Source organism: Eptatretus burgeri, chromosome 2, assembly GCF_056783735.1.
Source record: "Eptatretus burgeri isolate ZD-2024b chromosome 2, Ebu_testis_v1, whole genome shotgun sequence".
NCBI classification, from domain to species: Eukaryota; Metazoa; Chordata; class Myxini; order Myxiniformes; family Myxinidae; genus Eptatretus; species Eptatretus burgeri.
This window is the reverse complement of record NC_140962.1, coordinates 93,541,252-93,563,287: the sequence shown is the minus strand read 5'-3', so window position 1 is coordinate 93,563,287 and position 22,036 is coordinate 93,541,252. Positions and strand designations below refer to the sequence as shown.

The window sequence follows — 22,036 nt, the reverse complement described above, 5'->3', positions numbered from 1 at the left end:
GTGTATGCACTTGACTGAGTACCGTTCTAGTTACATATTCAAACACGATATAATTAGACCCCCATTCCCTCCCGAGATGGCCCCAACATAAGAACCCTTCATCTGTTGAGTTTCTATAACTACCCATATCACAAAGAACTGTATTTAACCATTTCAATGAGGATGAAATCCCCCTGCAGAATGCTGTGACTGCTCCATTCATTGTCATCATATATTGGTACCCAAGAAGTGAAAAATAACTCGATGGAAGAAACATGGCTAAAAATAAATTAATAAAATAAATCAAAATATCTCATCAATGGAAAAATTACTTTGAAAACTCCTTTCACATTTGTGTTCTTTCACAACTGAGAGCATAATAAACATAGCATCCAAGATAGTATCAGTGGCCCTTAATTGTAATGAATTGAAGATTCATGTGCATTATAGTATACATGAAACCTTCACTAACACCATGACAAGTGCACATAATGCATAAATGGCTTCAAAACTGAGTGAGAATACTTATCGATCCAAAGGTAAAATAATTTATTACAAGTCACTGCACATGGATAACATTCCAATGTACATGGAGAAAACCTTGACATCTGAAAACCTGACAACCAATTTGAAAAACAGCGCAACCTCATAGGTCACACAGAAAGTGATGGTTCTGCAATGAATTTGTTAAATCTGATCGATGTAATTTGGGGGGGGGGGATGTAGTTACGAATTTTGGAATCAAGAAAAAACAGCTATGAATTATGGAAATTTTTGTTATTTCCAAATTATGGTAGGTATTATTTCCAAATTATTCCAAAAATTAAAATCCAAAATCCAAAAGTTATTTTTGTTATAATTATGGTTGGGGAAATCTCCCCTACCAACCTCCAACCTTATGTGCATAAATAAATAAATGCCCCCCCCCCCCCGAGGATTTATAAAAGTACGAGGTGGTTGATAAAATTCAAATAAAACAAACACGACAAAGAGAAAGAGAGAAAGCTGACCTTCTCAAATTGATGCACACGAAAGATGCCACGAGTGTCCCGGCCATGAGAGCCGACCTCCTGACGAAAGCAGGTAGATAGCCCAGCATAGCGCAATGGTAGATGTCTGGGCTCAAGCCACTCACCCCGGTGCAGTGCCGCAATGGGCTGCTCTGATGTAGCGATCAGATATTTCTCATCAACGCTGCAGTCTTCTGCATTTTCTGAACCTTTCCCAATGACCTTCAAAAAACAAAAAAAAATGACACCAAGCACACAGTATATACCACACAATGTATTTATTGTACAACAGGACGAGATTCGAGGATCATGGAAAACAACACATTACATGAAAGGAAATTTTGAACCACAAGGACAGCTTGGATGTTGATACCTTGTAGAGTTCCTCATCAAATTGGCTGAGCTGTGCAACTTCTTGCATGACCTCTTTGCGCATGAAAAAGGGAGTGTACACCGGGGTGTATCCTCGTGAGGCCAGCTGCCGTAAAGCATACTGAAGCAATGCTTGTTCCAGGAAAACCAGTGGTCCCTGTGGGAAAATGGATACAGACCTCCAGTGTATCCCATTGTACATCTCCTCGATCCAGACGTCTTAATGAAAGGGAAACCCAAAGTAAAATCTCAAAAACAGAGAATTACTATGCTAGATCTGATAAGGATGCTAATTATTACTTGCACTTTACTACCAGAAGGGATCCCTGGCTCAATGCCCATCCAACGGATGGTATACTTTGTGATGAAATTCCCCATCTGTGAAACACCAATCTAAAACATAAAAGTCAGGCCAAAAATTGAACCAAGACTGCACATACCTCTGCACCAGTAATCAATTTGTTAAAAAATAGTTGCAATTGTGCTCAATTTTCAAAGGAACTCGATTCAAAATTAAAGTACCTTTCATATGGTTTGGGAAAAAAAATCGTTTCTATAATACACATACTCGAGTGAAAATGTGTTATTTGACTTCAATCAACCTGTAAAAACCATTTTAATTGACTAAAGAGACATCTTTTGGAATATGAGCAAAAGAAAATGAAATGTATGTGACATTTTATTTTTTGGCACAAAGAATATCAGTTCTATAATTTCATATTGCATTATATTGACAAAAAAACCCCCCCAAACATTGGAGGTCTTTATCGAAACAAAATCATGATGCACACTTTGCTATGGTTTCAACCAAAGTCCCCACCTTCAGGAAATACCCACGGCTTCCGGCAACGATCGCACCCTTCTCCCCCTCAAAACCGTCCACCATTACGACGAGGTCCACATGGGAGTAGCGTTTTTTGACCATGCAGTCACCCGATGTCCGTTCAATCTTGTTGTCATTGTCCTACAAGCAGGAACAGTTAAAACTCAGAATTAAAATGTTGAAGTAGCAGAAAATGAGACCTTGTATCATCTTAACTTATACATACATGTAGGTGGTACAAACTTGATATGAACTAAAGTGCATAATAAAACATATATATAATTTGGATTCAAGAGTAAATTCCATTTAACATAACTGTATGAATTGGATTCATCTTACAAACGAGCATGGTATTGGCTTATATTAACAGTTAAGGTGGCTTGCTGAAGATATTAGGGTCTTGAGTTTGAGCCCCTCCTGTGCCATTAGATAACACCAAGTGGGTTGACTCAGCCTGCCATCCTTCCAAGATTGGCAAAATCAGTACCACCTTATAGTAAAAAGGGGGGGGGGGACTGCATCAGCAGTTTGCATGCTCCCTCTAATTATGCAACAAAACAATAATAATAATAATAATAATAATAATAATAATAATAATAATAATCTTGCAAACCATTTCAATGTTTAACCAAACTTTAAATATAAGCGTGTGATCAAGAATATACCATACAATTGCATCTGCCCGAGGACTGGATGGACATTAGCCTGTTCAATTGACCCTAAATATATTTAGCAGTTCTGAAAGAGCATAAGTATAAAGCAAGCTGCACCAATAACATGTATACCAATAAAACAGGCATGCAGAGATCGCAGATACTCGCCAGGACTTGTTTTGTGTGGTGTTTGTGCAGTTTTGTGTAATGCGTTTTATGTGGTCTTTGTGTCCTGGTATGTTAAATAATTAACTGGAAGGGCACTCGGTAGAGTGCACACCTCTGACACGTAATGCCTGATTCACAAGAACATATCGGGCCCAATACATTTTTGAAATATCATGCTATACAGTACTATGTCGTTTTTGGCCCTGTCTCTCAATGGTGAAGAATCACTTTAACGATTAAATAATTATCGTATCCAGATCCGGATTCAGATCCCAATCCATCCACAACTTTTTGAGATATCGTGCTATATACCGGTTTAGCCCAATCTCTCAATGGTGAAGAATTACTTAAAAATTATCAGATCCGGATCCAGATCTTCACCAAAATCAAATCAAATCGTCCTTGTCACACACCCAATGTATCTACCAAGTTTAATCCGACTCCGTCCACAACTTTTTGAGATATTGTGCTATATATCGCTTTTAGCCCCATCTCTCAATGGTGAAGAATCACTTAAATTATTCTAGTAGTTGGATCCGGATCCGGATCTTCCCCAAAATCTAATCAGTTCGTCCTTATCACACACCGAATCTGTTCACCAAATTTCATCCGGATCCGTCCACAACTTTTGGAGATATCCTGAACACAATTAGACAGACAGACAGACAGACAAACAGATAGAAAGGGGTGAAAACATAACTATCTTCACCTTTGTTGGTGGAGGTAATAACACAAATAACAAGAAGCGAATACTTTGATATCGCGCGACTGGGGGCAGTAAACGTCTAGGTTAAGAATGATGAAACAATTTTGCAGTTATAACTATAAGTAAGACATCAGGAACTGCTCTGCGGTGCCCAAATTAAATGACGACCGTTTTTGATGGCGTAGGAAACGTAAGCAAATGTCGATTTACAATTCGAAGTCACGGCGCCGCCGCGTGCTCCCTGCGTGATTGTGCGTCCATTGGTCGACAGCGCGGACCCGGAGGCGCCTTGACCAATGGGACGAGAAAAAAAATGACGTAATCACGAAACTGACCAATGGGCGCACATCTGACGGTGCAAAAAAGTGTGACAGAAGACACAGGACAGAATAGCCAATTATATAACAGCGCGATTTCGCCGCGCTATAACTATAATTGTCACTTTATAACTGCTGGCAGTGATGACCGGGTACCAAGATGTCCCGCTTTGATGCAACCCCACTTTGATTTGATACCTGACCCTGACCCATGACGTTTTTACTTACGAAATCTAAAGATTTCGTAAGTATATTGATCACTTCCGTTTCTGTTTGTTTGTTTGTGTGTTTTTGGCATGATAACTCGAGAACGGAAGAAGCTACCAATGTCAAATTACACCACGTGATTCAGGAGGGTGATGGCTAGCGCTGATTAGATTTTGGTCAAAAATCGGTCAAAGGTCAAGGTCACAGTGAGGTCAAACATAATTCTGTAAATGAATGTGGAGAAATGGAGTATTTTTGCTTCGCTCGACATTACGAGTTCGTTTTAACTTCGATTTAAATTTTGTCTTCGGTTTTTGTGATCGCTTAGGACGCTTAAAACTCGGTTGTCGAAATTCTGGTAAAAATCGGATGTTTTGGAGACGTTTTTTAGATTGTATAAAAAATATTTCACTCGACGCGTCACGGGTCGTCCCATGATGCAGTGCGCTCGAGCAGACGCGTCGTTGAGTCACGTTAAGGTTTTCCGTGTGCACGCTGACGGTGTTTTCGATGAAGATGATGTTTAAAAGCCATTTTTTATCCCAATAAAGGTTATCGTCGCATGCCTGACTCGCTGAGCCGTCGGATTATGTAAAGATTGTTGGTGGATGGCCGAATATTACGGTTTTCTGACTTTGATAAAATAATATTAAATAATTGCGTGGAGAAATGGAGATTTTTGCTTCGCTCGATGTTACGAGTTCGTTTTAACTTCAATTTTAATTTTGTCTTCGGTTTTTGCGATCGCTTAGGATGCTTAAAACTCGGTTGTCGAAATTCTGGTAAAAATCGGATGTTTTGGAGACGTTTTAAGATTGTATAAAAAATATTTCACTCGACGCGTCACGGGTCGTCACGTGATGCAGTGCGCTCGAGCAGACGCGTCGTTGAGTGATGTAAAAGTTTTCCGTGTGCGCGCTGACGGTGTTTTCGATAAAGATGGTGTTTAAAAGTCATTTTTTATCCCAATAAAGGTTATCGTCGCATGCCTGACTCGCTAAGCGGTCGGATTATGCAAAGATTGTTGGTGGATGGCCGAATATTACGGTTTTGTGACTTTGATAAAATAATTGCGTGGAGAAATGGAGATTTTTGCTTCGGTTGACGTTACGATTTTTGATGGTTTGATACAGAATCATCGTAGAAACTTCTGGTTTGCGTCACTACCTTCTCGAGAGACAGCTTTTATTAGACAAGGTCAGAGGTGAAGTTGACGATTTCGTAAGTACCAGTCTATGACTGCTTGTTTTTAATCGTTATTCAATTTAATGTAGAATGGGATTAAAATAAATTCAATTTAAATCAAATGGAAGACCAAATAGGTGCAGTCCTGCATTGGAGTAATCAGAAGGAACCCGAACAAGCAAAAAGCAAAGATGAAGTTATCAGGAGGAACCTGGATAGGATTTGCATTTCAGCTGTATAGGATTTCAAATATATGAAATCCTTTCTCCAACGACAAATCTCTCCTTTTTTTCCAATGAAGGGTTAATGCTCGAAACGTCAGCTTTACTTTAGTTCCCACAGTGGTTCGTACACTTGTCAACATTAAGTTGGTAAACTTATTATATTTGTCTAATATTGGGAGTGTGACTCCATCATGGCTATCTGCATATCACAGAAAATGGTGGAATTTGTTTTAAACTTCCCCCATCCTCCCTTCAAATTATATCATGCACCTTTCCCTTCCCTCTAACATACTCTCTTTGCTCACCCTCGTCATCCATTCCTTACACTCATATTTTCCTTTCCCAATTCTCTTTTTTCCAAACCCTGCCTTGTGCATGTAATATATGGATGGCCTGAAGTGGAGGTGCACATAACTACCAAAAGCTTGTGTAGCTTTGAATTAGTGTGAGGGAAAGTAGATACCTCATCATTGCTAATGGGAACCGATTCATCAAGGATGTTTCCAATCTCCCTGAGGGTTTCCAGCCGCATGGCTTCAAGCTGGATACACTCTTCTCCACAGCGTTCCATTGCATCATCAATCAATGTGCGAACTTTCTTAATCTGCGTCACCGTGAGGACCTACCACCATAAAACAGAGACACACACACACACACACACACACACACACACACACACACACACACACACACACACACACACACACACACACACACACACACACACACAAATGTGCTGGTCATAAATCCAACAATAAGCAAAGGAGGAGCATCGTGTGAAAACGAAGTAGTACTTTGAGAAATGGTACTCACAGTTAGATTCTCTGCCACAATGTCCTCGAGAATGGGAAGATCATCAGGAAGTTGGTTGTTATCCCCAGGAGCTTCTTTCCTCTGTGGAAGTGCACAGAAGCTCACAACGACATATTGCAAGTCATTAATAAATGGAACCGTTTGATTTCTGCTCAGCCTAAAATGCACACAGTATATCGCCTCAACATTGATATCTACAATAAGCCGGCACAGAGTTACACCACCGCTTGATTCATGCACAATGCAACACCTGACTGCTGGTTTGCATCATCACTGGGACATGATTATGCCACAGAAACAGTTCCTTCCAAGGAATTTGTTGTCATTGTTACAACAAAGCACCTGTCCATCAATTCATGGTTGGGTTGATAAAACCCAGACAAGGCAATTCAAAAAGTAAGCGTGCTACCTCTGCACCATCTGGTTGTACTTGAATCCCACATTTGTAAAATTACACAAATAATCTCGTCACTCATCAATCGTCCATCCATATCTTTCATACTCTTCTTCTTTAGTGGCCACAGTTATTCCCACATTATTGTGGGGTTGGCCAGGAGAAGCTTGGCCCAAGTATTTCATGCAATGGCTGGCCAGGCCTGACGTTTGACCAAGATTAGGGTAGGAATTTAAAATTTAGCCATGGTGCCGGCGATAGTTTGCCTACTGTACACGAAGGACACCATCGGGTCTTTAACGTGCACCAACTAATGCTGGCAGACGGGGTTCCCAGTGTAACGTCCATGGGAGGGACGACACACACACACCCATGAATCACCTTGCTTGCGAAACACCAGGACGACAGTTTATAGCTGGCTCAACATTTGAACCAGGGCAAGACAGCTCAGAGGAGTGTGTGTGTACCTCGAGTCGAGGCCATCCTGCCAGCCTTCATTCTTACCCTTAAGTAACCAAATAATTTTTCTACAACAATTCAAAATATTGGATAATCCAGTTTATTGAGTTCGTCTGCAGCACTCAGCTGCAAAATATATTTAGAACAAAATCAAGGCGATATACTGTTCTAATCAAAACATATTTAGAACTGAGTATTTGTACTCAGTCAATATGTTCCAGATTCATTCTCTCTGTGTGTATGTCTGTCTGTCTGTGTGTGTGTCTTTCTAACGTACTCACTACAAAAGCAGGCATATGGAGGATATGCTGAGAGTCTGGACAGCCATGGGCCAACTACCCAAAATGGACTTCTCATTACCATCTCGGGTGGCAAAGGTTGACTGTACTTTTTTGAAAGATCTTTGTCTGGGCCAAATTTTTGGGTATGATTTCCACTCCAAATCGGTAGCTTTATTTGTAGTTTTTTGGGAAAATAGGCATTTTTGGGGTAAAATCGTGTTTTTTGAAATTTCAACTGTAGAAAAAATATCTGCGAAAAAACAACATATTTAAAACTTGGAATAAATAGCTATGTAAAGTACAACCATTTTGGTTTGCTTTGTGTTGGGTTTCAATCGCCGGTTACCATGGCAACAACCATTTTAGGGTAAAAAAAACATGGTTTTTGATAGTGAAACTTTAAAAATTCATATCTCAGAAATTAAAAATGATTTTTGAACCATTTAAATGATAAACACATACTGATGCATCTGGGCAGTTTTTAAATTCCATCGTATGAGGGTAGGTTTAAGATAAATATATCGTTTTAGGGTAAAAACCACATTTTGAATTGCATTTCTCGGTAAATGGAGAGAAAACCTAGTTTTTTGAGCATTTTAAATATTTCTCAATTTTATAAAGTATCAAAAGTCCATTTATCACTGTAGATGTATACGCATACTAGGTTGGATGAGACACCTCGTTCAAATAGATTGACGTTGCCATGGAAACGACCAATTTTGGGATAAAACACATTTTTTGATGGTGAAAGTTAAAAAAATCCATAACTTGGTAGAAATGCAATATTTTCGAGCAATTTGAACGCCAGCTACCACCCTGACACCCTAAGGCTGTTTGTTTGTTCAATAGGTAAAATAACCTGCAGGCAGCTGTCATGGAAATGTCTTAGATTTACATTCCTTGATCTCTATCATCATCATCACTTTCATCCTCTGCATATACAGTTACGTCTGTGTCTGCTTCGTCATCCTCATATTGGTTGTCAAACATCTGGTTTTTACACATCTTAGTGCATTTCAGTCTGTTTCGGATGCACGTACAGTACTTCGCATCACAGTGGCGTACACAGCTCCAGCTCATGAGCTCCAAAACAGCTGATGGAGCTGGTGGACCAGTCATCCAGAGAATCTCAAGGTCACCGCTGTCATCTGTAGACCATCCACAATCTGTTGGTGGGATTACTTCAGGAGTGCATTCAAGGGATCTATGCCATATGGCTGCTTGGTAATTTGCCCGCTTGGCATGCTGGAACAGGCAACCTCTGCATGGTGGCAATTGTGCTGAAATCATGTTGCCCCTCTTTGATGTGAAGAGCTGATAACGACACTGGTTGACTTCAACTATAGCTCTGTTAGAAACATAGAGATGGCAGGTTAATGCTTCAAGCTTTGCAAACAGTTCAGTGGACATTTGCCATGACCGTCCAAGCTCACTGAAGCACTGCTGATAGTCCACGGTCTTCTTGGTAAGTTTTAGTGCATTCAGTTTTCCCTTTCCGGCAAATGCACTGACCGTATCGCACCCTGTAAAGGCGTGCAAGGCAATTAAGGCCATTCAGCCATTAGTTCCTGCCTTTTTATGTCACCTCGCAATAGCAGGGCGGCCCTTGATAGCTCTGCCATAGAATTACTTTGTGTAGCCAGAAATGTTTCAACTTTCGTTCTAAGTTCGATGATGCTGCAGGCAAGTTCGTCCCTTGTCAAGGTGTCAGGGTAAACCAAGACTCTGCGACCGTGGTTTCGGACGAAATGGAGTGACTCACCAAACTCACTCTCCAATTTTTGACGCATATGTGTCTTAGTTGAGTCGCTGATCTCGTTGAAACCGTACGAGTTCATCAGTGAAATTAAACGGGATGTCAAATCAGTGAGGTGCAGAACCTTTGGATTTGGAAATATTTCGGTCCTGATGAAGTCAAATAACTCTTTGAAAGCAGTAATTTCAGCTGATTCATAGAGAGTTTCTGCTGATGCCTTACTGGTTGCGGCAATTCCACTGTCCGAGGTAGTCGATGCCTTTGTATACTGCCGGTAGCAGGACCTATGGTAATGTGCTTCAGCTGCAACAATCTCTCGACTGACTATGCTAAGAATCTTATTGTCCATTTTTCGCACAGCAGCTTGTCTGACAGCTGTGTCCGCTCGCAGCTGTTTACACTGCACAAGTGGGTTTCCTTAGAACGCTGTCCTTTCAAATATTTTGCAACTTTATCACAAAATATGCACTTTTCCTCGTACACGAGAGATGAGACAGCCCCTTGCCGAGGTGTCCCATGTCGGCTGGGTTGCTGGTGTATGTCTGTTTTCTCACGTGTTAGTCTATTGAGGTCCTTTTTGTTGGTAAACACAGAACGGCACCTGCGATGATATTTCACTGGCGCAATCTCTCCTTCGGATAAACCTTTTGCAGCAGATAATGTTTGTCCATGACCTCGAATTTCTGCAGCCTTTAACAGAGTTGTCCATGAACCGAAATCTATTGGTGACACAAGATCAGTGTCGTCATCAGTGCAGTGGATAACACAGTCAGTACGTGACCCCTTTGGGGGAGGCAATGACTCTTCCATGATCAGTCAGTCACCTGAAAAGAAAAAAAAGATGTAAAAACACTGTAATATTTAAATACACTTCACAATGGTTTCTCCACAAAATTACCGTTGCCATGGAAACGTCAGTCTAGTTCAACTTATTGATTGCCATATGAGAGCATTCATATAAATTCTTAGCCAAAATGGACTTTTGATAGATGGTACGATTGAAAAATCTTTAAAACCAAAGGCTTCTCAAAATCTCTGCTTTGACAATTCTATTGAGGAATGCTATTGAATAGTTGATGGTTTCACCCTAAAACGAGATACAGTCAAAGCTGGTTACTATGCCACCTCGCTTCTATGCCACTCTCGCTATTATACCACTTTTGCTCGGTCCCAACAAAATTCAATACAAAATAAATTTACTATGCCACCCCCTACTCTCGCTACCATGCCACTACTGTGTGACTGTTAAAAGGCACGAGTCGTGAAAAAGTCTGTATTGCGCAGTGCACGATTATCACACTCACGTCCAAAGGCGAAGCGACAAACTACAGTCCAGCTGCGCACAACTTAACTCAATACGTACGCGCATAGTCAGACTGTGTCAAAACACGCGATTCTTCTCCCCGATGCCAGCCACAACAAGCCAATCACAACACGCACAACGAGACACAAAAAAGCGCGAGCACACACACAGACACGCAGGCACACGTACAACAGTGACATCATTTTTTTTCAAATTCAGCCCATAGTGTCAGCTCAGAAACGCAAGCGAACCGACTTTACGCTGAAGGAGAAGAAGATCATCGATGCCGCGAAGAAGGAGCCGAATCAGTCCAAGTTGGCCAGGGAGATTCGCAAGAAATGGGGCGTCGAAGTTAAGAGAACCACCGTGAAGGGCATTCTCAGCAAGAAGGATGCAATCAAGGCTGCAATCAAAGCTGGATTTCCATCGAAGCGCATGAAGTTGACGCAGGCTCACGACCCGAAGCTTGATGAGGGAGTGCTCATGTGGCTGAAGCAATCAAGAGGACAGAATGTGCCTGTCAGCGGCGATCTGATCAAGGAGAAGGCGATGAAACTGGCCGAGCTGATGCACATTCCAGACTTCATGGCGAGCGACGGTTGGTTGGGCAATTTCAAGAAGCGCCACGGCATCACGTTCAAGACAGTGCAGGGTGAAGCTGGAGCGGTGGATTCGCAATCCCTTCTTGAGAGGCAACAACAGGTTCTCCGGCCCTTACTCGGGCAGTTCTCCGCAGACGACGCCTCCAACCTGGACGAGACTGGACTCTTCTGGCAGCTGCTTCCGAACAAGACCATGGCTTTCAGGGGAGAGCGGTGTACTGGAGGAAAGAAAAGCAAGCAAAGGATCACTCTTCTGGTTGGGGCAAACATGAGCGGCAGCGAGAAGTTCCCTCTTCTGGTGATTGGCAATTCCAAGAAACCCCGTGCCTTCAAGAACAAAGAGATCCCGTCAAGTACAAGGCGAACTCGAAGGCGTGGATGACGGCGGAGCTTTTCGAGGAGATGTTGCGTGCGTGGGACGGACGACTCGGCCAGCAGGGACGCAGAGTGCTGGTCTGTCTCGATAACTCTCTCTGGCCACCCTCCCGAGCTCGAGCTGAACAACATCCAACTGGTCTTCTTCCCACCCAACACGACAGCCACCCGCAACCAATGGATCAGGGAATCATAGAGAACCTCAAGCGCCACTACAAGAAGCCCTGCTGCAATGCCGCCGGCTTGAGGCCATAGACGAGGGAAAGGAGTTCAAGTTCACGTTGCTCGACGCTCTACACGTCGCCCGGCGTGCTTGGGAGCAGGTCGGCAAGTCGACGATCAGGAACTGTTTCGCGAAGGCCAAGTTCATCGAAGAGGAGATCCAAACTGAGCCACAGGATGCGGAGCTGCCCGACATCTGGGAAGCTCTGCCTGCCGAGGAAAAGATGCACGAGAACGAGGAGATCGAGCTGTCTGACTTTCTCGAAGCCGACGAGCGCCTCACGACTGGCGGGTATTTCACGCTGGAGGAGATTGCGGAGGAGATTCTTTGCAGTGAGGAGCCGGTGGAAAGCGAAGATGACGAGGTAACTGTCGAGGAGGAAATCGTTCCGTTTGAGGAAGCCCAGCGCGCTTGTAGCACCGTCCGGAAGTTCATGCAGCAGAGAAGCGGGAAGCCCGGTGTGATGCAAGCGTGCGATCGGCTAGACAACGAGATGCACGAGATCCGCCGAAAGAAGATGCGCCAGCCCACGATTCTTGAAAGCTTTGTGTGTCGTGAATTTCTCGCCATGCCACATGTTAGTGTGTGAACTCTGTTAGTGTGTGTATGTTCTCCGTTCGCTTAGCTTATACAACAGTCGTGCCTTTTACTTGCTGGAATAAATTTTGTCTAAAGATTAACTACAGATGGGTAACTTCAGAAAATAAGGCCGTTTTTATAAAATCTCGTTACTATGCCACTCTCGCTACTATGCCACTTTTGCTCGGTCCCGACGGGTGGCATAGTAACGAGCTTTGACTGTAGTTTGTTGACAACCTGCCCTATACTTTGAAATAAACAACTTTCTGTGTGCATCGGGGTGGTTTTAGCCTTCAGATCTCTGAAAAATATTATTTCACTTGCAAGCAATGAATATTTCAACTTTTACCGTCAAAAGACGAGTTTACCCACAAAATTGATCGTTTCCATAGCAACGCCAATCTATTTGAACTAAACTCATACAACCTATACTAGTACATGTAAAGTGATATATAAATACATGTAGACTTTGGATACTCTGTGAAGTTGATAAAATAAAAACAGTCCTCTGATCTCAAAACGGGGTTTTCTGTCAGATTAGCAAGAAATGCAATTCAAAATGTAATGTTTTTACCCTAAAACGATATATTTATCTTAAACCTACCCCCATACTATGGAATTTAAAAACTGCCCTGATGCATCGGGATGTGTTTATCGTTTAAATGGTTCAAAAATCATTTTTCATTTCTGAGATATGAATTTTTAAAGTTTCACTATCAAAAACCATGTTGTTTACCCTAAAATGGTTGTTGCCATGGTAACCGGCGATTGAAACCCAACACAAAGCACACCAAAATGGTTGTACTTTACATAGCTATTTATTCCAAGTCTCAAATATGTTGTTTTGTCACAGATATTTTTTCTACAGTCGAAATTTCAAAAAACACGATTTTACCCCAAAAATGCCTATTTTCCCAAAAAACTACAATAAAGCTACCGATTTGGAGTGGAAATCATACCCAAAAAGTTGGCCCAGACAAAGATCTTTCCAAAAAGTACAGTCAACCTTTGCCACCCGAGATGGGAATGATCACCATCTGGCCCATGGCCTATGTACACTGTTCACAAAACAACCTGCAAAACAGTTTGCTTGGGGCTCTCATCTGAGCACTCGGCTCAGATACAAACTCCTCTGTAGAATCTTCAGGTCGTCAGGTGTCATCTCCATCCAGGAGGTTTGTAACCATGGATGTCCAGCCATTTATCAAGCAGCTCGTCTTGAACATTTCGTATTGATTAGTCTCGTCTACTGTGTTAGACACTAAAAAAAAAACCACGTACTTGTGGCAGAAAGAATTACATTACCTTCAAGCTGAAAATTATCTGTATACAGTATATACAGAGGATAACTCAGTCAACACCCCGAGGGTCCAGATAATTTCTATAAATGGTCCCAAAACGGATCCCTGGGGTACTCCACTCGTTACCGCTTTTACACCTACGAGTATTCACACTCAGTTTATTATCACGAAGCCTTTATCCAGCCTTGTATGTTTAAAATCTACCTCTTTGACACTTGGTCTCACCTTATCCAGTAACCTAAGGTTTGGAATGCTTTGAGATAAGCAAACACCTTCTTAAAATCCAAATACAGGATGGCCTGTTTGGCATTCCCATCATAGTACTTAACACATGATGCTGCGATTCAATGTTCACCAATATCGTTTTGATTTATCCATTATCCCACATATGCGTCGCAAAAAGCATGCTTAAGAAATTGATTTGCGTCCGTCTGTCTGTCTGTATATGCCTGGTGTTGGCTTGGGATCCTTGGGTCCTGATTTCAAATTCTGCTCATCCACTGAATTAATACCAGGTGAGGTTGACCGAGCTTGTCATTGATCTGAGGTCAGAAAAATGAGAACCAGCTTGCTGGGATGATTGAGCCATTCGAGTATCCTGCGTTGGAGTGGCGACCCGTCCAGAATTGTGCCCAATAGCCCAGGAGACTACTTCGGCAACACCAACGCTCTGTACAGAGTATGGGCCCAATGGATAGATGGTCCGTCTGTCTTATCAGTTAACGATTGTCAGTTTATGAATGTGTTAGATGGGGTGGTGAAATAGACACTGGGTAAAACAGCGATAAAACTTGCAATTCATTTATTTATATGCCTTTAAACCTTCATTCAAGTTGAATTATATAATTGAACACTGTAGTACACAAATCGCCTTCATCATATTTCCAAGGATACTTCCTCCTCCAATTTTGCAGTATTTGAATGTGTTCGATAGGGTGCTGCATGTACAGTAATCGGAGCTGTTAAGAGCAGCCCCTGGGAAGTGGGCGTGACATGTGAGAGGGTACAGTATCCGGGGTGAAGACAAGGCCGCCGACGATGGCTATGTAAATTGCTGAGTGATGCTACGTTCTATGGAGATCAATAAAGCCTCCACCTCCTCAACTGTGACTCAATGTCATCTTGTTACAGTGTATAAGGGTGGTGTATAAGACTGCTCCAGTTGCACTAAACTTTTGGATTTTCTTTCAAACGATCTTTAAAACAAATATTTTATTAAAATTGAAGTACAGTATAAACCTGGTCAAACACTGCACGGGGTATCATGTTCTACGAACTCTCGAGTTGATTAATGCCCTTGTATATCGTGGAATGGCAGGATACTGTGCCCATAAAATCCTCGTCCTGTATGTAATATATGCACAAGCTCCTGCGCTGTCTGAACTTCATGCAACATTGTCGTACCTTCATTTTTTCGCCGATTGTTTTGCTGCAAAGGTTTTTCAAGCGGTTCAGGTTGTCCACACGGAATCTGCCTGCAAAAGACCCAGTAAAGCATGTGTCAACAATTACTTGGTTACACAATCTAGGCTCCAAATCCCAGCTCTAAATAGCATTTTGGATGTGCAGAACTTTCTTCCAGCTGTGATACGCTGGAATTTGAGCAAGGCCAGATAGGGTGACCAGTACAGTAATTAAAATTCATTGGAACCTTCATATTCACCTTTTGTTGTCATTGGCCTCTCCCTTTTCTGATAGGATGGAAGAGGCTGTTGTAATGGGTCTGTATATCAGTGCATGAGTATGTGAGTCCACACACAAAGCTACTTCAATATAAATAGTTAGTTCTCAGATCTACTGGAATCTATATGCCCCCAGTGAGGCTCCACCTTTGTAAATTGCTCAGTCTTGTTCGATATTGTCTCCCCTGTGAATTACATATACATTAGAGGTCCACCAATATGGGTTTTTCAAGGGCCGATGCCGATACTGATACCGATATTTAAAGAGTAGGTGGGTCGATGACCGATATAATGTCAATTATATGCCTAATCCCTAATTTCATTATACTAGTACGTGCCCGTACGTGCGTGGCCGTACGTGCAAAAATAAAAAATAAAAAAAAAACTTTCAAACCGTGTGCCAGAAACAACAACCACACAGGCCGTTCCTTCGCTCTCGCGTGCCCGTACGTGTGTGGCCATACGTGCAACCCCCCCCCCCCCCCCCGAAAAAAAGAAAAACAAAAAAAAAAGTTTCAAACAACCACACAGGCCGTTCCTTCGCTCTCGTAAACGACGACTGGATTGGGGAATTGTGTTTATCTATAAATGCGCAAAAGAAATCGAGAAATTATTTGAATACAGTAAGTCATCACTATCCGGAAGTGGTGCGTGCCCGTACGGAATGTTCACATGCATGCCACGAATTATCGCTTGCATTGAAGTAACAACTGCTGTGATACTTACACACACAGAGTTAATTGAAATCCAAATTAAAATCAAGTTTACCTCCCTGTCTTTGCTTGCCATGATATTTGCTGCCATTGACCATTGCCACTCCTACGCCACGGTAACTAAGGCACCCTTTCCGCATCGGCCACGCCTACGCAGCAATGTGTCCTGTCATTGGTTTGGTAAATAAATGGCCGCAGCAACGTGTCTTGTCATTGGTTTGGTAAATAAATGGCCATAACTTGGGAAGCACTTGTCCGATTAATATCAAACCTTGAAAAGGCACATACTCAGGTCCCCAGCAATATAGCTGGCAAGTTTCAATTAGATCGGACCAGTGGTTGTCGAGAAACAGCGGTCACGGCCACACAGACACACACACTGCTGGAATTATAGATACAAGTACGTGCCCGTAAAAAAAAATAATAATAAAAAATAAATAAATAAATATTCCAAACGCGAGCAACAAACAACAACCACACAGGCCGTTTCTTCGCTCTCGCGTGCCCGTACGTGCGTGGCGCGGAAGTTCGCATATCACAGTTACGATGATTCGCAATTTAGGTTTTAATGGCCAACTATTCAATTAGCGACAACGTATTTTGCCTTTTCGCAATGTCATCGCAAGGAAAAACAAAAAGAAAAGAGAAGAGAAGAGAGAAAAAAAGAATTACTTCCTGGTTCGGAGCACACCAGCACTCTGATGTTACCGAAATGTATGCACCGTCTCATATGAAAATGATCATAACTTGCGGCATTGTGTTTATCTATAAATGCGCATAAGAAATTGAGAAATTATTAGAATACATGAAGTCATCACTCTCCGGAAGTCCGTACGTTGTAACCTGTAATGGCGAACGCGGCTGAGCTTCCCTTCCCCATCGGCCACGCCCACGCAACAACGTTTCTTGCCATTGGTTTGGTAAATAAATGGCCATAACTTGGAAAGCACTTGTCCGATTAATATCAAACCTTTAAAAGGCACATCCTCAGGGCCCCAGCAATATACCTGGCAAGTTTCAATTAGATCGGTCCAGCGGTTGTCGAGAAACAGCGGGCACAGACACACACACACACACACACACACACACACACACACACACACACACACACACACACACACACACACACACACACACTGCTGGAAATATATATATATATATATATATATATATATATATATATATATATATATATATTGAACTTAAGTTATCAAATTTATTTAACACAATATTAACTTAGCTTGCTTGTTTATGCACATAATAACAATAAAATATAGGCTAACTGCCAACATTATTTCCATGATCAACACGATGATAATGTCGAGCAAAGCTTATACATGTAACGAGCCACAAATCCGGGATCCTAAAATCCAGTTTACCTGAAAACCATCAATTTTTCAATCGAAAACTATAATTTTGAGATTTTGGTGAAAAAAAAAGTTTTTTCAAAAAATCATTTTAAATTCCACCTCCCACGAAGTTATAGTACGAGTTGCCATGTTAGGGTGGTGCCACAAGCGGTAGGGTGTGTTTCCCACCGTTTGTTTCATTATTCCCACTTTCAGTGTCACATACAGCAATTCCTCATTTAGCGCAATAGTTGCGTTCCGAGAATTGATTGTGTCAGCTGAAAACGTGTAAACCGAAAGTAATTTTCCCCCAAGAAACAATGCAATCAGTTGAGGTTGGAGAGAGAGAGAGAGAGAGACAGAGAGAGAGAGGCAGAGAGAGAGACAGAGAGCGAGAGAGCGAGAGAGCGAGAGAGCGAGAGAGCGAGAGAGCGAGAGAGCGAGAGAGCGAGAGAGAGAGAGAGAGTCCCCATCTGGATCCACCCGCAATAGGAGGCTGAAAAGGGGTTTTTTGCCTTAAATTCAGGTAATTTATTTTAAAATATGACTCAGAAACCGACGGCCAGATGCAGACCAAATTCTTCAATAAACATCAGGACATTGTCGTTCACTTCAGTTGTGCTTCCAGTGACCGTACCACTTCAGGAAGGGGGGGGGGTCACGGCCCTCCCCCCTAATGCCTCATTTTCAACCCCGCCTGTTTGGGAAATAACCATCAGTCCCCCACGGGGCTATTTATTGTGCACAAAAGGTCAACTGTGGAAGGGAGGAGAGGAGGTCTTTTTGTCTGCCCCATTTTCTCACATGAAATGTCATTTGTGCATGGATATACATTGATAATTTACAACTACTACAAATATAGTACTTCTTCGTTTGGATATAGCACAAGGTTGCGGGTGGCATCACTGGCTGAGTGTGTGGTCGTGCTGCTGATGCAGTGCCCTCTGCTGGTTATGGCAATACAGCAATTTGTTCAGGGTGCCGGCGATGGCTCGCATACTCTTTGCGAAGAGCACAGTGGGATCATGAATGTCCACCAGAAATGCCGGCAGGTGGGATTCCCGTTTAATTTACATCCGAGGGAAAGTACACACATTGATGAATCACCTTGCACGTGAAACACCAGGATGACAGTTTATAGCTCGGCGAAGATTCAAACCCAGGCTGGACGGCTGCGGAGCGAGTGCGCGTATCTCTCGGTCTTCCTCTCAGCTACAAGACAGTACTACTACTACTACTACTACTACTACTACTACAACAACTACAACTACAACTACAACTACAACTACAACTACAACTACAACTACAACTACAACTACAACTACAACTACAACTACAACTACAACTACAACTACAACTACAACTACAACTACAACTACAACTACAACTACAACTACAACTACAACTACAACTACAACTACAACTACAACTACAACTACAACTACAACTACAACTACTACTACTACTACTACTACTACTACTACTACTACTACTACTACTACTACTACTACTACTACTACTACTACTACTACTACTACTACTACTACTACTACTACTACTACTACTACTACTACTACTACCCCAAATTGTGCGGTGGGTCAGGGAACGTTTTTGGCCCAAGTCGTTCACAAACCGGCTGGTCAGGCCCGGCGTTTGGCAGAAAGCAATTTGGGCAGGGACGTGCAATTTTGCTCGGGTGCCGGCGATTACTCGCCAACTCTTCGGGAAAGACACTGTGGGATATTTTATTTCCACCAGCCGCTTCAGTCATCAAATGGCATACCCAGCATAACATTGATCCGAGAGGTCACGCACTTTACGATGCAGTTCCCCAGTCTCCGAAGCACCGATCCCACAGGTTCGGGTCAAATTAAATAAATGAAAAACGCAAACAAAAGACAAACTTTGAGGTTACAGTCTTCTGTATCCACGGAAACATAGACAAAGTACGAGTATATTTAGCCCATCCATCATTTCGACAGCGCTGTGTCCAAGCGTCACTGCTCAAATTGATCTACAAATCCATCCATTGGGACCATACTCTGTGTAGAGCATCGGTGTTGCCTAAGCCGTCTCCTTGGCTATTGGGAACAATCCTGGATGGGTCGGCCCTCCGACACGGGATACCAGCAAGCTGGCACTCATTTTGCCGACTTCGGAAGGATGACAGGCAGAGTCAACCCCACCTGGTATTAATTCAATGGCTGAGCAGGATTTGAACTCAGGACCTTAAGATCACAAGCTCACCACCCTAACCATTAAGCCAACACCAGACAAAGATCTACAAATGGTATAACTCATTGTGGAGCTTGTACACAAGTCACACGAAGGACAGAGACACGAGCAGACATCAATGCATATTTTGTATGAACTCCGGGAGATCAGGAGACGGATTGGCAGGACACACACACACACACACACACACACACACACACACACACACACACACACACACACACACACACACACACACACACACACACACACACACACACACACACACACACACACACACACGCCTCTGACGTGTCTAGCCAGGGGTTGAATCCCGACAGAGATATAAACCGTCAGCCTGGTGTTTGACAGGCAGGGAGATTCATCAGTGTGTCTCTCGTATGGACGTTCAAACAGGAGTTCCATCTTCCGGCACGAGTTGGTGAAACACCTCAGAGAGAGAGAGAGAGAAGCACATGTCGATTGTCATCCCTCCGCCACAACCGACTACCTCCGTGGAGAGGGGGGTCTCCATGGGAACGAGTGCATCGAAGGAAGAGACGCGTTTCAAACGGCGAACTCGTAGATCGAGGTCTTCAAACACGAGCAAGACGACTTATTCGTTCGAACTAACGAGGAGACATCTTACATTTCCTCCAGGTCGTGTCCGCCTCCAACAGACGGTCCACCAACGCCGGGTCTTTGAACCTGCGCCGCTGGTTCGACCGCAGCGCGTCAGGGTCTCCGCCCTTGTCTGCACGAAAAAGGTCCAAGTCCAACACCATGCTGTCTGACGCAACCAGGAAGTCGATGCGCCGCCGACGGAAGGTGGGAGGAGTCAGAGAGCGGAAGTGACGATGTGAGGAGAAAAAAGAAGAGGTGGAAGAAAGAGAGGAAAATAAAGAAAGTGGCGGTGAAGAAAGTGCGAGCACTTTCTAATGACAAATAGGTATTGTTAATCGGAAAAGTTATTATTGGAAGATCGGTGTGCGGTGCGTGGTCACGCCACGATTTTTTATTATTTCATTTTCGACCGAAGAGGAGGAATTCAAAACACGTTTCATTCCCAATTTTGTTCGCTTTTTTTTTTTTTTTTAATCAGTGTGCATCATATTTATTTGTTAAGCATGATTTACCTGAGTGAAGGCACTTTGCGAAGCCAGCCGGCCGTCACATTCCTCTGAGCTCAAGGAACAACCATGATTCCAGGAAAGACGTGGGGATGGTTTCACATGATCACTTCTTGTGGGTCGTGACGACCCCACCTGATTGAGAGGTGAAGCCGCCACAATATTTGGGGATGTCCTGCCAACCGTCCATCTGTCCATCCACCCGTGAAAATGGAAAAAATAACTTTTCTTATCCACCTTGAATAAAAGCGTTGGAAAGGGTAACACTAAAGGGAAATACGAAAGGTAAATACGAGCCCATGAAAGGAATAGATTGACGAGCCCCCTCCCCGCCAGTCAAAGTGATGGGCACATCGAAAGTGACCTCTCCATCTCCATTTCACCAACAAAGGAAATGAGGAAAGTATTTTTTACCAACATTGAATATTACAAGGTCAAGAATGGTTGCTTCCACGTGTGGAATCCAGAGCTCGAGCAATCGGAAAGTACCCTTGAAGGCAATGGATCAAGAAAATATGTCCAAGACCATGAAAGGAATAGATTGACGAGCCCCCTTCCCGCCCGACAAAGTGATGGACACATCGAAAGTGAGCTCTCCATCTCCATTTCACCAACAAAGGAAGTTATTGAAGTAAATTTACCTTCCTTGAAGCTCTTCAGGTCAAGAATGGTTGCTTCCATATGTGGAATCCAGAGCCCGAGCAATCGGAAAGTTCCCTTGAAGGCAATGGATCATGAAAATATAACCAAGCCCATGAAAGGAATAGATTGTCGAGCCCCCTCCCCGCCCGACAAAGTGATGGACACATCAAAAGTGACCTCTCCATATCCCTTTCACCAACAAAGGAAATTATTGAAGTAAATTATTGAAGTTCGCGCATGCGCAGAACGAACGCGTTTCGGGGGTCGTTCGCGCATGCGCTGAACGAACGAGTTCCGGGGGTCGTTCGCGCATGTGCGGAACGAACGAGTTTCGGGGGTCTTTCGCGCATGCGCGGAACGAACGAGTTTCGGGGGTCTTTCGCGCATGCGTGGAACGAACGAGTTTCTGGGGTCGTTCGCGCATGCGCGGAACGAACGAGTTTCGGGGGTCGTTCGCGCATGCGCGGAACGAACGAGTTTCGGGGGTCGTTCGCGCATGCGCGGAACGAACGAGTTTCGGGGGTCGTTCGCGCATGCGCGGAACGAACGAGTTTCGGGGGTCTTTCACGCATGCGC

The 22,036-nt window shown here is 43.2% G+C and overlaps 1 protein-coding gene across 1 annotated transcript in view; it reads right to left on the bottom strand.

Annotated features, from left to right (window-relative positions):
- The window catches only part of SARS1 (seryl-tRNA synthetase 1), a 37,627-nt gene extending 17,093 nt beyond the window's left edge, over positions 1-20,534 (bottom strand). The window contains exons 1-7 of the mRNA XM_085870311.1: positions 20,338-20,534; positions 15,135-15,205; positions 6,458-6,538; positions 6,108-6,266; positions 2,182-2,325; positions 1,363-1,518; positions 990-1,211 (exon numbers count right to left, since the gene is read on the bottom strand). Of these exons, the coding sequence (XP_085726437.1) occupies positions 990-1,211; positions 1,363-1,518; positions 2,182-2,325; positions 6,108-6,266; positions 6,458-6,538; positions 15,135-15,205; positions 20,338-20,473 (969 nt within the window). The 5' untranslated portion in view covers positions 20,474-20,534. The remainder of the gene's footprint in view (positions 1-989; positions 1,212-1,362; positions 1,519-2,181; positions 2,326-6,107; positions 6,267-6,457; positions 6,539-15,134; positions 15,206-20,337) is intronic.
- Between the last annotated feature and the right edge of the window lie 1,502 nt (positions 20,535-22,036).